The 15,302-nt window shown below is 39.8% G+C and overlaps 1 protein-coding gene across 8 annotated transcripts in view; it reads left to right on the top strand.

The window, feature by feature from the left end:
* LOC128135122 (cohesin subunit SA-2-like) overlaps window positions 1–15,302 on the top strand; it is a 62,253-nt gene that overhangs the window by 36,033 nt on the left and 10,918 nt on the right. For all 8 annotated transcript variants that reach the window (XR_008232948.1, XR_008232949.1, XM_052773684.1 and 5 more), the window contains 13 exons: window positions 64–171; window positions 2,154–2,262; window positions 3,107–3,224; window positions 4,104–4,207; window positions 4,647–4,739; window positions 4,825–4,914; window positions 5,917–6,120; window positions 7,561–7,637; window positions 8,618–8,705; window positions 9,732–9,809; window positions 11,706–11,798; window positions 12,507–12,675; window positions 14,571–14,722. Coding sequence is in view for 6 of the 8 variants with exons in the window: in XM_052773684.1 (XP_052629644.1) it covers window positions 64–171; window positions 2,154–2,262; window positions 3,107–3,224; window positions 4,104–4,207; window positions 4,647–4,739; window positions 4,825–4,914; window positions 5,917–6,120; window positions 7,561–7,637; window positions 8,618–8,705; window positions 9,732–9,809; window positions 11,706–11,798; window positions 12,507–12,675; window positions 14,571–14,722 (1,483 nt within the window). In the remaining 2 variants the exon portion in view is untranslated. The remainder of the gene's footprint in view (window positions 1–63; window positions 172–2,153; window positions 2,263–3,106; window positions 3,225–4,103; window positions 4,208–4,646; window positions 4,740–4,824; window positions 4,915–5,916; window positions 6,121–7,560; window positions 7,638–8,617; window positions 8,706–9,731; window positions 9,810–11,705; window positions 11,799–12,506; window positions 12,676–14,570; window positions 14,723–15,302) is intronic.

The following is a 15,302-nucleotide window of genomic DNA, read 5'->3' as shown; positions in this document are numbered from 1 at the left end:
AGCATTCCTAATATTCTTTGCAGATAAACCTGAACTATAACTTCCGTTGTTATTTTTGCCTAGGAACTGTGGGGATGTGTTATCAACTGAAGACTGTGAAACATTATACCAGTTTGTTTATACCACACACCGTCCGCTTGCAGTAGCAGCTGGGGAGTTCCTTTATAAAAGGTATCTGCCTGCCTGCATACCTACTTCTTGCATATTCTCATTTGTTTCAGAATGAAGGTGGATTTATTTAAGAGAGACATTAAGCATTCATTTTTCTGCTGGAAGTGTGTACCACGAGGGTAGTAGATGTGCTTTCTTCTGCTGAATCAGAAGAGAAATGCTGTCTGGGGGTAATCATTTGTTCCCCTGCACAGCCCTGGCACAACAGGCATGAGAGAAGTTGCAAGAGTAACACAGAGAATATGAAACAACTGACTGTTCCACAGATGCCATGCTATGTTGAGAGCATACCTCCTTTCTTTTTACTTTCTTTTCCTGTTGCTTTGCTTCCTACAAGTTAATTCATCACCTGGCATCTGCTGGATTTCCATAGCTTTGGTGATTAATCACAAAAATGGCCTCCTCTTCTCCCTTTGGAAGTTGCCTTATACATTGTAAAGGCTTTGAATAATGAGAGATGCAGCAGATTAAAAAGCCCTCCCAATTTTCTGTCAGGTTAATGAAGTACAGGGTTTATCTTCCCCAGGAGTAACTCTTATAAATTGGCTTCTTATAACAATGGTTGCATGAAGTGAATGGAGTTGGTGTGCTAGAAAGAGAAGAAATAAATATTCTCTCTCTATGTCTGAGAGAAATAATTTTGCCTTACAAAGAGGAATGAAAATAAAAATACTTTGGCAAGACTTCTGTGGGGAAAAATTCAGAAATAATAATGATTTGTGTTTCCACACTTGCAGAATCTCCTCCTAGTTGTCTCTTCCTATCTAGCTGAATTGCTGATATTCTGGAGTTTGGGGAGCCAAGTCCAACAGAAAGACAAATAAAGATAAATTTCTATTTTGATGAGTCTTCTATCACATCTGCTAGTCTTACTTAGTCTTTTGTGTTGGTCCTAATATTCTATTATAAATCAGGTGGTTTTCCTCTTGTAACATTGCTGCTTTTTGCCATTGAAGTGATTGCCCTGATAACTTTATTTTTTTTACCCAGCTTCCCAGTGCAGTGTGGACACTTTGACCCTGTAAACACCATCCTTGTTCTTGTTTGCGCAGTTTTCTCTGGCACTTATGCCAGTATACAAATGTTCGTTCTAGTGTGATAGAGATGTTAGTGACACCCTCCTTTCCCTGGTGATACTGCTAAAAGTTTTAGTATAAATGCTTATGCTTCCCCCTGCTTCTTCTTGGTTTGCATGAAATCTCCTCAATGTCTGCATTTTTAACTTAGGTTACTTACGTAGCTGGCATAAATTATACCAACAGAAACACTTCCTGAAAGTATAAGCTTTTACTGACATTGAGTGGTGTGGTCATGCTCTTAAATCCAGGCCGTTTGGGCCTTATATTAATCTGCAGTGATGGCCTTCCTGTATTTATCTTGGGATTAGCACTTTCAGTGAGCAGTACAGTCACACTTATTTTGGATAAAGAGGGAAATGGAAACTGAAGTGTCATATTGTGCTTCATACTTCAGATAGAAGAGGAAGAACAGTTTTTCCACTGTATTTGTGAAGTTGAGTAAATTGCCTCTTATAAATACAAGATACTGTGCTTTCTTTAAGAAGCTTCAGTTCCGAGATGTACCATGATGTGAATAATGGTTGGGTAGTAATATCTCTACTCTGTTGGTGAGGTTTAAATTCAGCCTAGAGCAAGCCCCTTTTCAAGCATGAGCAAATGCCTACCTCATTATGCGTTCAACACTGTGGAATCTGCATCTGTTGTCCAGAAAGCTGGCAGGGTACCTGTAAAACTGTCAGAAATAGTCTCTGCATCCACGGGGATAGAAGATCTCTCATAATGGAAAACAATCTAATCTCTTTTCCTTTCATCTCATAAAAAAGTCTAATGTGATTTGGAGTAAGTAAGTAGACATTTAGAAGAAACACAGTCCTTGGGATCTTGACAGAATTAGAGTAACATTGGCAAATGAGTATAAGGAGAATGTGGCAGAACTGGACTGACTTCCTTTTCTGTTGGCAGGCTGCTTAGTCATGAGGGAGATGAAGAAGTTCAGCCCGAAGGAGGAGGGAAGTTTGGGGCAAGTACTGACCAGTTGAAAAGATTAATAAGTTTTTTCCTGGAGAGTGAGGTGAGGAGAACAGCCCCTGCAGTAAGCCTTTTAAATCCAGTGTTGCATATTAAATCAAGTATTGGCTTCCTTTTGAAAACTATTTCTGGTGGTGAGCTCTGAAATGTTTGGTGTTTGGAATGGTTTTGCTCTCTAGGATGAGTTTTTAATGAAGACATTTCTGTTCTGTTGTATTAAAACTGATTTATAACTATGCTAATGGAGAGAATCAGTGCTGAAGCAGCTTCTGAAAACAACCTGAAAGACTAATGCCACCGAGTGAGGTTTTTTTGGTATGTGTCTGTCTTTCTGCAGGCAGATATGGGTTGCTGTACCATGGCTCTATGCTGACTAAACTGCCTAGTTTTACTGAGAGTTTTATCAGCTTAAGTGCTATGCTTCAGTATTTGGCTTTTGCAGTGGTGCAGACCTACGCGTGGCCAAAGTGTCTCAGGCACAGCAGTTTTGAATCTTTCTGCAAAAAATTTCACAAACATTGCTTAAAATGTTGACTTGTTTCTAGTCCCAAGGTTGGATTTTTAGTTGTTATGGTCAGCAATATAAAAGCAATACAGAAGCTAGTTTCAAAGAGATTACTTAAATTACAAAGGAAGGGTAACATAAAAAGAGAAAAGGTTTTTTTCTGCTTTACCTGCTTTTTTTCCCCACTTTCCTGCTTTGTATCAGATTAAAGACATGGTGTTTAAATGTTGATTAGCCTCAAATTAAATACGTTGGAATACTATGTGTGCATGTATGTGTGAATGACAAAGCTTTGTAATTGGAAAAAGGGAGAGGAACATATAAAGCTGTATTTCTTTTAATGATGTGTTTGCTTCTATAAGCTTGTGTTTTTAATCCCTAGCTACACAAACATGTTGCATACCTCATAGACAGCTTGTGGGACTGGGCAGGCAAATTCTTGAAGGACTGGGAGTGCATGACCACTCTTCTATTAAAAAATGCTGAAGAAGATGGAGAAGGTGGGTAAGCAAAGAGCTTAGTTTTGTCTGAATGAATCTCTTGATACTGTTTTTTGAACTTTGCCTTCAGCTAGTTTAGGATCATTCCATATTGCAGTACCCTTTGATCCCAAATTGTGGTCACCAAGAGCCACAGAGCAGGTGCAACTCAAAGCACTGCCAATGTGATATTTATATCAACATATTTGTTTTATTCAATATTCTGTATTTATGTAATGTTAGTTTAGAAACTTTGCAAGAATACTTGCGTAATTAAGCCGTAATGCTTACGTAGCATTTACTTTGTTTGTTTGTTTGTCCAAAACTTAAGAATCTAAAAGTATTGATTGAAGTGCAGTATTATCGGGCTATTGTTCATGCCTGAAAAGGAGTGATGTGTTGAGTTCATTGACATATAACACTCTAGAGGATTATTTTTTTTGTAGAATTATTTTAAAGTGAACTTAAATAAATGTTTAAGGTCCCTTCCAACCTGAACCATTCTATGAGTAGCTGTAGTAGAACTGGAGGTGGTTGTGTGATTGAAATCAAAGTTTGTAGACCCAGTGAGTTAAAGCATTTTGGTACTCAAAGAAGCAGGTTTCTCCTAAATGAGATAGTGGGAGTAGGCCCCATTAAAACTGCCTGTGTTTTTGGGAGCCCAACTGCCCTAAAACGTTTAGCCAGGAGAGGAGCAATTGTTTTTGTGTTCAGTAAATGTGGAAAAATGTAGAAAATAATTTTCTTCAAATTAAATCAAACACTCTCTAGGTGTTTATTTTTCTTTCTGTAGCATCCTTCCACAGTTGCTCAGATAAATGAGTAGGCTTTACGTTAGCTGTTGCTGCATCTTCATTTTTCTTTTGTGTGAATGCTGAAAGGAGACTGATTTACTTACAGCACTGAGTGATGCCCATGAAAGTGCTCTCATTGAAATTATCCTCGCAACGGTTAGAGAAGCAGCTGAAGGTCATCCTCCAGTGGGCAGAGGTGCAGCCAAAAAAGTCAGTGCATCTTAAGTCTTATTTATTGTCCTGTAATCACATTCTCTTTGCCTTATGTACTTTGCCAGACAGCATGTTCCTAGTGGTAGGTGTATCTTAGGAAATGGCTTATTTTTATGAAACTACACAGTGTCTTTTGACCTCTAGATTTTATTAGTAGTGGATGTTGAAGGAGGTGAGCATTAGAGGAAAGCCAGTTGAAGCATGTTATTGACAAATGGTGAACATTTTATCCATGAGATATAGCTGTTCAGCCATTTGCATCTAATTTAAGGTTAACAAAAAAATAAAAAGGCATCTGGTTGTCTCCATGGAAAAGTATCTTTATCTTAGCTTGATATGCTTTAGACAAAGGCATGTGAGTTCACCTTGGGTTACATGTAAAATTCCACTCAATTCTAAGATATTTTGTAATTGAAACAAACTGCTTTATCTGCAGATTCTGTCAGTAAAAGAGAAGAAAATACAATTGGAAGATTGTACCAAAATTACTGAGCACTTTATTATGGTGCTTCCTCAGCTCTTGGCAAAGGTAACTAACAGCTGCTCTGTGAATGCATGTTAAATATTTCATTAAAATTCCTGCAGTGTACTCATATCCTGTTTTTTCTCTGCAGTATTCAACAGATGCACAGAAAGTGGCAAATCTTCTGCAGATTCCTCAGTATTATGATTTAGACGTTTACCGTATGGGACATCTAAGGAAGGTGAATAGGAATTGGGGTAGTCGGTTCATGTGGAATGTACTATATTTATGTGACAATGTACAGAGTTTAGTGGGACTTGTTCCAAGTAGAAGACTGTTGAAATACAAAGAAAGGATCTCTTACCTTGAGGAAAGTGGTCTTATTCAGGCTTTACTTTGGGGTTGCCAAAGAAAAGTCTCAGTGCTTGTCAGTTCTGATATGCTGTGACTGGCCCTGGTGGGTAATGATTTGTGGTTTCATGTGGTAGGCCCAGCCCTGGGTTTTTCATTGTTGGGTGGAGACAGGGTGGGTTATGCCACGTGTCTAAACTGGTGTCTCCCAGGAGTTTACTGCAGAGTAGGTTTCATTCTCCATGAAGACTGACTCCCAGCTGCTGGGGAATGATAGCAACTGAAAGATAAGAATGGAGATAGTATATCTGCTGATGGGAGAGGGCTGGTCAGAAACAGATAGATGAAATCCTTGAAATAGCTTAATGTGTTCTTAAGCAGGGATGTTTACAGGAAGGTAATGTTAGGCAAACACTCCTAGGTTAATTTCAGCACAAAACTTTAACTGGAAGAGAGAGTCAGCAGAATGGCAGAAGTTACCTCCTCTCACTAAGAGTGAAGACCCCAGTTGCTGACATAATCTGAAACATTCTCCATCCTCTGCTGCTGAGGGAGACAACTTCCATTTTTTGGAGATATGCCTGTCCTTTGGAAAGGGATTTTTTTATTCCCCACCTTTATTTTTATGTAGTGCTGAACGTGTATTGCTAAAGTAGAACTTAAAGCAGTTGCTTCATTCTTTAGGAAGATCCAGAGAGAATAATAATGAAAAAGAGCTATAAACCCAGGAAAAAAGTTGTGTCCTCTAATCCTGCCCCTCTGCTCCTTAGACTGGCATTTATTTCACGTTGGTTGTATGACCTATAGAGATATATGGCCCTAGTGAAATGTATGTAGAGCATAAGTTGATTCTTATACAATTTACCTATAATACCCCTTTTATCACCTGCAGCATTTGGATGCTTTGCTGAGAGAGGTAAAAGACATTGTGGCCAAACACTCTGACATGTCTGTCCTTGAGGCTTCCTCCAGGACTTACTATATCCTCTGCAGTGAAGAAATTGCCATCTATAGCCAGGTAGATCGTGCCCGAACTCAACTGATAGATGAGTTGATGGGACAGCTTAACCAGCTACTAGATGGCTTCTGGCAAAAGGTGAGTGTGACTCATCGTGGAGATAAACAGACTGTTTCCCTATGAAAAAAGAAGACAAAAAAATTAAGGGGGATATGGAACTATTCTTTACCTGCTGTTTCTGCTTAAGAGGAGCAGAGCTTTCAAAGGTGGGTTTGTGCCTCTGAAAAGATTGACTGTTTACATTTTAATGAAGCAGATGTATTTTGGCAGGAATAGAGTGGGGAAAATAATAAATGAGGTAGTCCACACCAGCAATAGGGCATTTTATGTCTTCTGAATATTCTGGACCTAAGCTCCGTAGTTGCTCCGTTACTGTGCCAAAGATACCATGTGCAAGATCAGCTAGTAAGTGCTGTGGATCTATAGGTGATGAGACTGTTCCCAAAAAGGTATAGTTCTGTACTTCCACATATTTGACTGTACACAAGATGTCCTTTGTGCTGCCACTTTGGCTGTAAAGATAGTACTAGGAAAAAAAACCCCAAACCCCGCAGTCTGTAATGCAGATTGTATAGCTTTGGGATCTTTGAAATGATGACTTTCCCCTTGAGGGAGGACTGCAGAGTCTCCCTCAAAAGTTTTTCATTAGTTCTAAAAAGCAGAAACAGCTGGTGGTGATATGAATAGCTTGCTGGATGAACTGAACAACAGAAGCCCGCAGCTGATCTGATCAACTGTGCCGTCATGAACAGGTGTCATGCCATGGTATGAGAGTTAACACTGGCAGGTTTTTATTGGACACTGGGATATTGTAAAATGTGTCAAGCCAAAAATCCCCTAACCTCAGATTCGATTTATTTTGTTGGTCTTAAATAGATATCTATGTCAATGTGGGAGAATGTGTACTTACAAGAAACAAGATAAGTGCTAGACCAGGGATTCTTCAACTCCTTCATAGTGTGATCCATATCTAAATAAAGAGATTTTCTCCTGGAACCCCTCCCTTCTAATTCCTGGTTGTATATACTGTCTCCCATAATCACATAGTATACTTGTGGAAACTACAGCAATTGCATCTATGGGAAAGTATTTAATATATTTTTAGCTATCTTTGAATGTGATCTGGCAGCTGGAGGCAAGGAGAGTCAGCACCATGTGAACAGCTAGCTTTCCAGAGATCCTTGACAACTGTGTGAGGGACTGTGAATGGCCATGTGAGTTTGAGGGTTAGCACTTCTGTTAGCCTAATTGCTAGTTTTTACTCTGTGTTAGCAATACTGTAGTCTAGGGAGGATGCTGTGACAGGGACATTTCCTTATAGAAAATTTCTGTGCAGTCAACGCGTTGTTTTCTTTTTACTGTAGAGGAAGACATGAGTAGCATAGTTAAAGATGAAGGGACTGGAGAGGGCTGGAGGAGAGTAATTCAAGCTTGTGGGTTGGTTGGGAAGAGAACATGGCAGTTGCCTTGCCCCACACTGGCTAATTCCTTTCTCTTTCCCAAACTTTCATAATTTAGGAAGAAGGATTTTGTACGGATGCAGGAGAAATTTCCCAGATGCACTCTGCTTTGAGAAGAGTAGCAGCTTTTCATAAGTGAGATGTTTATTTACACAATTTACTTTCCCATACACTTAAGTGTCGACCTGACAGGTGCAAAGTCAGAATTGCTCTTGTTTGTTAGGTTTAATGAGATTTTTCACAAGAGAATGAAAATTATCCCTATGAGAGGTGCTGCCAGGTTTAGTTTCTTCTTAACAGAACTGTACTCTTGGATATGGAATTCTTTTTGGACTCATTACTGAGGCTGGAGCATCAGCCCTAATGTGGCTGGGAAGTGTGTGCTACAGAGTTGGGATGTCAGAGTGGACACACGGATCCTCTCTGTGGTGCCTCCCTCCTAGCTGGATGCTTTTGCGCTGCTTTACTTTCAACACTGGTGGTCAGACTGAAGAGGGTATAGTGAATGCAGTCTTTTTTCCCAGCGTATGTAATCAGCTTTGTTTGTTTTAGTTTATTTGATCTTCTTCTGTTAAAAGATGGATTTGTCAAAAGCTTGGTTCTCCAGGGATTGTTCACCAAGTAAATTATCATGCAATATAGTAGAGGGTGGGGGAATTGGTCCGCCTTCTCAGTGTGTCTTTTACCTACCCTGTGTGCTAGGGCTGCTCTGTTTTTGCAAAGAGAAGTCTACCGTTGAGTTGTGAACACTCAAGAGTATTAGAAATAGCCCTTTAAAGTGGTGTGGGGAAATTGTTCTTTAGACTTTTTGGGGTACTTAGAGAGTGTGGATAGAATACAGGAAAAAGTATAGAGCTTAAGCTGCTTTTTCCTCTCCTCAAGATGCTACAGTTTCATGGTAAGAATGCAGATTGTAAAGCTATGGACTAAAGGTAGCAGCATTAGATCATGAAAAACTTGATTTCATTTTTCCCCCCTTATAATTAATAATTAGTTGTTTAATGTTATTGCTGTACATCAGATAAAGGCAAAAATAGGATACATTTACTCTGTTTGGTCAGGTGAGATTTCATTTCTTGCTTAGTGTGTAATTATTGTTTCTTTTTCACTTGCAGTGCCCATGATCTCACCAAGTGGAATCTGTATGACAAGACTTTAAGGTTGTTGGTGTTTGAAATGGAACATGGGAGTTTGCCTGTTCTGGTGAGTTGTTAGTATTTAACATTGAAAGAGGTTTTTCTTGTTGAAAGCAGGAAAACTAGGAGTTATTAAATAATCTTATAGATCAGGGTTCTGTGAGACAGGAAGATACTGTTTCCATTTCTCAGTCTGTGAAACTGAGTGTGTCTTTGGTATAATGTTATTGGAATTGGTAAATTCATGCCATAGATTCATTTATTTTGGAGATTGTCCAAAACTATGATAAACATCTGACATCTGCATTGATCCTTTGTCATGCTCAGTACTTCCCATTGCACAGTCTTGCCCTCAGTACATACAAAATTGTTGGGACTGTGAGGAGCCCCTTATAGATTGCATGTAACCAGAAATTGGAATACTTTGAAACTGTTGCTTGCAGATTGACTCTTGGTGAAGATGGTTTGTACTTGCCAGTTGTCTCAAGTGCGGCCTTTTGATTGTCTGGTTGCCTCAGCTCAAACACTGGCTGTGCCAAGGTGGAGGTGTATATCCTGGGATTACAAGGTGAAGTACTTGAGCAGTCATGAATGTTAATCAGCCTCTGTTTTCAGGAAAGAACTTGAGGTTATTTGGGAAGGAGTGAAATCTAGTTGAGCAGAGAGAGCTGGCAGCCAGTGGGTAGAGGTGGACTCCTTCAGATGGAGCATTGGAGCACCAAGGTTTGGCTTCTGCTCTGAATTTCCCTCTGGAGGAGTCTGCCTTTCATCAAAGACTGCAGAGAAATCCTGAGAAGCTAAGCTATAGTTAGCTTCTGTGAACACCCTTTTTAGTACATGATTACTTTCCACTGAGCTTGTCAAGATGTCAGAGTTCTGCAGAAGCAGCACCTTAGTAATGAAGTTTCTCAGGAGGCAATGTTTGCTTGTATGTAAACTTATTAAGTTTATTTTGAGGGTCTAAATACTTTACAGTGCAGAAATGGTCGTGCAAGCAGCATGCAGAATGTCAGGGTTGGATGCTTTGCTTAGTCCTAAGCTTTTTGCTGTTGAGCCTTTCATATAAATAAAGGACATGTGTTTTTATTTGCAGATGATCCTGCCAGCTCTCCAGTGCATGTATTTTTCTCTCCTGTGGCAACTAACTGCGGTTTCGGAAAATTCTCCCAAGGTTGGCCACTCCACGTAATTTTGAAACCCAGAGTTGTGCTTCTAGAAGTTTAAGTTGCTTTTCTGTTCTCAAATTGCCAGAAAAACCCAAGCTTTCTAAGAAGATAATTTGTGTGTTTTCTTGAGGAAACCAAATTGACTTGAGGCATTTTCTGTCTGTCTTGCCCTCTTCTTTTAAAAAGTGTTTATGCTTTTTCAGTCTGCAAGAGAATAAGTGAACAATGGTTCACCTCTATTTTTACTGCAAAGCATGTGCATTGAATTCCTGGGGCTTGATGGAGATAAGGAACTTGTTCCACTGCCAAACAGTTTGTTGTTTTCTTGTATTAAGCAACAAAGAATATTCAAGGAAAACTCCAGGAAGCCCTGTTGCTTTGTTTCATTTTTATTTTCTTGTTTTACTTATATATTTCTGGCAGAAAGTTTGAGGAAAGTGGTAATTTTCTCATCAGCTGACTATTTACTTTCTTAATTGGTTTTACAAAGTGCCAAGCTCTGGCAGGTATTTTGGAAGACAGTCTAGTTCAAAACAGCAGAGAGGAAAATGCTTTTATGCTTCGGTTCACATGTGAATGTGTACCTGTGTGGCTCCTCTTTATGGTGATTTCTGACTACACTGAGGGCTGCTCCTTCTGTCATTCTGTCCCCTTCCCCCGGTACTCCTGTGTGTGTACAGAACAGGACGCTGACACGGACATTTGTTTTGTGTGAGAAATGCTAGCAGGGAGGTTACCCGTTTGTTGACTGATTCACTATCTATTCTCATCCCGTTCCATTCCTGTGTGGATGTCCGCATCTCTCTCTGCTCTAATATGTTCTGCCTTTCAGTCCAGACACAGTTAGCTTGACTGATAATGGGGCAGCACATTTTTCAATTTGGCCTTTCATATGGGAGCAGATTTTGATTGGAAGCACAATGTTACAGCCCACTCTGCAGGGCCAAATCTAGATGTTGGCAGAGAGAGAAGTTCCAAGAGCAAAAAAGAACATTTCCTGGACAGCAGCTCTAGGATTATTTCTTCCCCCCGTCCTCCCCCAATAGTGTTAAAGCAACGTTTTGCCTCCCCCTCTGCTCCTTCTCAGCATGCCCTGGGTTGGATCCCCTTTCTTACCAAGATACAGTTGCACAGGATGAAATCCAGCCCTGCTGTAAGGGCATTTCTCTTCTATTGACTGCTCAAAGCTCAGTGCAGTGCAACAGCTGGGACCTGGTGAAGGATCAGAAAGTCTTTTATGTGGCTGTAGGCAAATCAAATAGTCTTTCTTGCTGGATTCATCTTAACTAATAGAGGTGTCTAAGTTTCTGAGTGCCAAAGTTAGCAGCCTAGTTAAACTGTGTTCCCTCTGTACTCAACAGGGGGAGAGAGAAGAGCAACTCCAGAAGGCAATTCACATTGAAAATTAGGTGGGATGGACCAGAGTTTTTATGACTCGACTTCCATCTCTAAAGTGGAAATCATTATCACTGCTTTATAAGGATAAGCTGAAGTGAATAAGGGAATACATGCTATTAGAGCTGCCCATCCTACAGATGGAGAAACAAAGAGTTTGTGACTTGCTGAATACCACTAGCCTCAGCAAGTATGACAGATGCACATGTCCTACTGTACTTGTCACATTTCTGCACCAGCGGGGGGGCACAGAGTATGTATTTTTATGGATTGACCCTTCTATCCCAAATATTGTGCCTGAATACAACACATGGTTTTAAAGTTGTTCATAGCTAGTAAGCTGTTGCTACTGAGATGTCAGCTTCTTTCATAACGTTATCAGCTCTGCTATCGTAAATGAATAGTATCAGTGGAAGAAAGACAAACTGTTGTTTGTTCTGTAATTCTGCATTGAATCATAGTCCCTAACATATTTGTCCTGTCACTTTTCCTAAATACGTTTTTAGGAGACTCTTTTCGCGCTAAGAAGAGAGCTGAGATGTTTCAGTCAGATTTGCATGTGCTTCCTCCACCATAAGGAAAAAGATGTAAGAGAAAAGGTTTGTGTTTCTCTATCACTTAACTGGCGTTCATGCTCAGTCCTCCTTTTATATGCCTGCCTTTCTTTTCATAATAGTATTTCCTTCTATTGATTTTTGCTATTTTTTTTCAGAAATAACTCTTTAAAAAAATCTTCAGCTATTTATTTTAAAGGAAAATTAAAGCTATGTTAGTTAAAATGCTACAAAAGTTAGTGCTTTAGTCAAGCATAGTTATATGTCTGCATGGGTCCATCTGCAGAATCAAGGCCTGAATCTGAATGACTCAATTTGCCAGTTGATAATCATTGTGTTTTCTGATTAGACTGATCAGTGTACTGGTTGCTCATTGCTTTATTAATGCCTTGCTATGAATATTACTTAAAAAAAATAAAAAAAATGGAGAAATTGACCAGTGATTAATGTGTTAAAAGAGAGATATTCTAGCACAATAGAGCTCTTCATCCTTCCCATGGAAGTTTGAAAATCTTTAGGTGGTGTTAATGCATGATACTTGTATATCCTTTATCCTAAGGTGCAAGTTCTGGAAGGGCTTAGCTGTGGCATTTTACCACATGTTGGGGCAAACAGAAATCTTTAGCTTGCAAGGAAGAAGTGGGATAGAAGCTAGATTGTGATTTGTAGTGTTTGATGGAGAAGCAAAATGGAGTTGGCGTGAAAAGTAACATGGTGTCTAAATCCTTCTTTGGCTTTGTTTGCTGGATACAGGCCTTCATGATACTCTGTGACTGGTTGCTGATTTTGAGTCATCAGGATTCAAATAATAACGAAGAAGCAGTTGGACTTCTAGATTATCTTCCTAGCACATCACTTCAGGAAAAACTGCTTTTGTTCATCCAGAAACATGTTTTCATGGAGGAAGAGGAGGAAAGCAAAGGTTAGACATCTTCATCACCGGAGAAACAATCTACCACTTTTGCTGTCATATGTCATATGCACTGAACGTATCAGGAAAAGGGGCTGTACTTTTTTGTTGTTGTTTTGGGGGTTTTTTTGGTGTTTTTTTTTTGCTTGGGCCCCTTTACAAACAAAGTGGCTGACCTGTTATTCACTGATCACTGATCTGTATCCACTGTGGATCAACCACAGGAAATAGCTGCGAATTTACCTGTAGGATGAAAAGGGCTTATATAATGCAGGGATGTATGAGAATGTAAAAATATTTAGTAGACTGACTTTGGTGGTACAGATGATGGTGTTAGAGGAAGGCCTTGAAGTGTTACAGTGTGACTCTGTCAATGCACAGACATTTCTAAGCCATCAGAGTAAAGGACTAGTGGATTTTGATTTGGGGGGTGCAGGGCAGATTTAGTGGGAAATAGTAGTTGTTGCTCTGTTGCCTTTTTCAGGCACATTCAGATGCCATATTGAGGCTGTTAGTGTGAAGGCTGCTTTCTTTTGGGAGTGTTTTGAAAGTAGATTGTTAGGTCATTGTGGTTTTGAGGCCGAGTTCAAGTGTCGTGCTTTGAAAAACCAAGCATTGTTCTAGATTACTGCATCAAACTCCTTCCTTCAGCTGTTCAGATGGAGTTCTGTGTTCAGTTTTGGGCACTACGCTTCTTCAGGTCACAGCGTATATGCAAGAAGTGATGGACCTAAATTGCAACAGGGAAATAGTAGAAGAGAATCCTTATTGGTAAAGGTAGAGATACAATAGAAAAGATTGCTCAAGTAGGTTGTAGTATCCTAGTCGTGGGAGTTTTTGAAGCAGGTTATGTTTCAGCTTGTATATGTTATGTATCTGAAACTGGTAAAATTGATCCTGGTTTGGGCTAGATGGCCTGAGATCTGCTTCAAACCCATTTTGTATGATGCTTTCAATTTCCCAGTCCTCCCCACAAAGGATCCCTGTTGTCCCATTGCAGATTCCTTCCTGAACGAGTGTTTGTTATACTATGGGTGTCCTTGTCTGTGTGCACAGCTGGCAGCTGCTCCATTTTAGTTTTAACTCTAATTTGAAGATACTTCTGATCAGTCACTTGCTTTATGTTTGTTTCCAGGCCCACAGTTGGGCTAGAAGCAGAAAACAGTCCACATCAAAATTTTATGTCAAAGACTGAAGCCTTTTGGCAGTTGATAGATTACATTCACAGCAGGAAAGAGTGTACCTCAGCTCTCCTGCTGCAAGAAGCTGTCCCCAAGCACCTTCGTAGCTGTGTTGGAAGACTCTTAAGAGTATTTGTTTTCCACAAATTGTGCAGCTAGTAATTAACCCATGTTCCAGAGACTTAATTTGTTCTTAATGATGTGAAATGACTTTTTTCTTTCACTCTTGTTGATAACCACTTGGAGAGTTTCATCTGAACTCTTCTCCTGTTGGCTGTGTATGGCAACTTTTGTAGGGTTTCCGATGAGTTATGTGCTGGTTTTCTAGCATCTGTGTTATTCTAGGAAAAAAAAATGCAGTTGCAATTTGTCTGGTCTCTTCCATTTGGTGTGTTTGTGCCTTTTATTTTGCACTCTGGTTCTGTTCTGTAGCTGTGAGCAGTGTTGTACAAGGAGATTCTGACTAGTAGAAATGCAAAAGCCCTATGAAGATCAGAGTAGAAGACTGTGGAAATGTGGAAACTCACTTTCATTGTCATCAGCTGCAAGCTTTGAAATGGAAATAAACCTGTGTTTTCTGATATATGCAGGAATGAGCGCTAGCATCTGTTGCTTAGTGTGTTGACTGAACAGCTGAGTCTGCTATTTGGATGAAAGTTGGTCATTAAAATTGAGATATCTTGAATAAAGTAGCAGAACAAAGCTTCAATGCTTTTGTTTTCCTAGACCTGACAGAAGAGGAGGACAGAAAGGATGAAAGTTGCAAACTTGACGACTTGCACAAAAAGCGGAGTCTTCTTGCAGCATATTGCAAGTTAATAGTGTATAATGTGGTAGAGATGTCTGCGGCTGCTGAGATCTATAAGTATTATGTGAAGGTAATGCTTTAGATAAGGTTTCTTTGCCTATCAGTGCATTTTAGTTTTTGAAAGTGACTCCAGCGTTTGTGAAAGATGTGGGGTTAATAGTCTTATGGCTCAGAATCTTTGTATAATCACAAAAGGGCTATAAAATCAAGCAAGAGTGGGACCATTCTCTCTTCTTTGGTCTGCAAAGGTACCTCACTGCAGACAAATTAACTGAAAATTGAGTAGAGGATATGTCTGAACATCAGCTCCTCAGCTTCTCCAGAGAGGCCATTGCAGAGAAGCAGTTTATGTCTGGGAGAGTGTCTTAAGGATAGAGATTCTGACACTGAAGCTGTCAGCTTACTTCATACAGCTCACACAGTCCATATGCAGATGGCCTAGATTTCACATGAGTCCTGGTGTTTAGACAACTGGTAGAGCTTCAGCTACTCTGAAGTCAGTTTCAGGAGAGCCAAGAACAGCACAGAATGGGCAGTTTCCTTGAGTCAGCTAACAGGACTTTGGAAATACCTGAATATGGATCTTGTACTTTACTTCATTGGGCCCAAGGCAAGCACTGGTTAAATATGGAAAACTCTCTATTTCTCTC

This window comes from Harpia harpyja, chromosome 22 (assembly GCF_026419915.1).
Source record: "Harpia harpyja isolate bHarHar1 chromosome 22, bHarHar1 primary haplotype, whole genome shotgun sequence".
Taxonomy (NCBI): Eukaryota; Metazoa; Chordata; class Aves; order Accipitriformes; family Accipitridae; genus Harpia; species Harpia harpyja.
The sequence above is the reverse complement of the archived record's forward strand: the minus strand, read 5'-3'. Positions and strand labels throughout refer to the sequence as shown.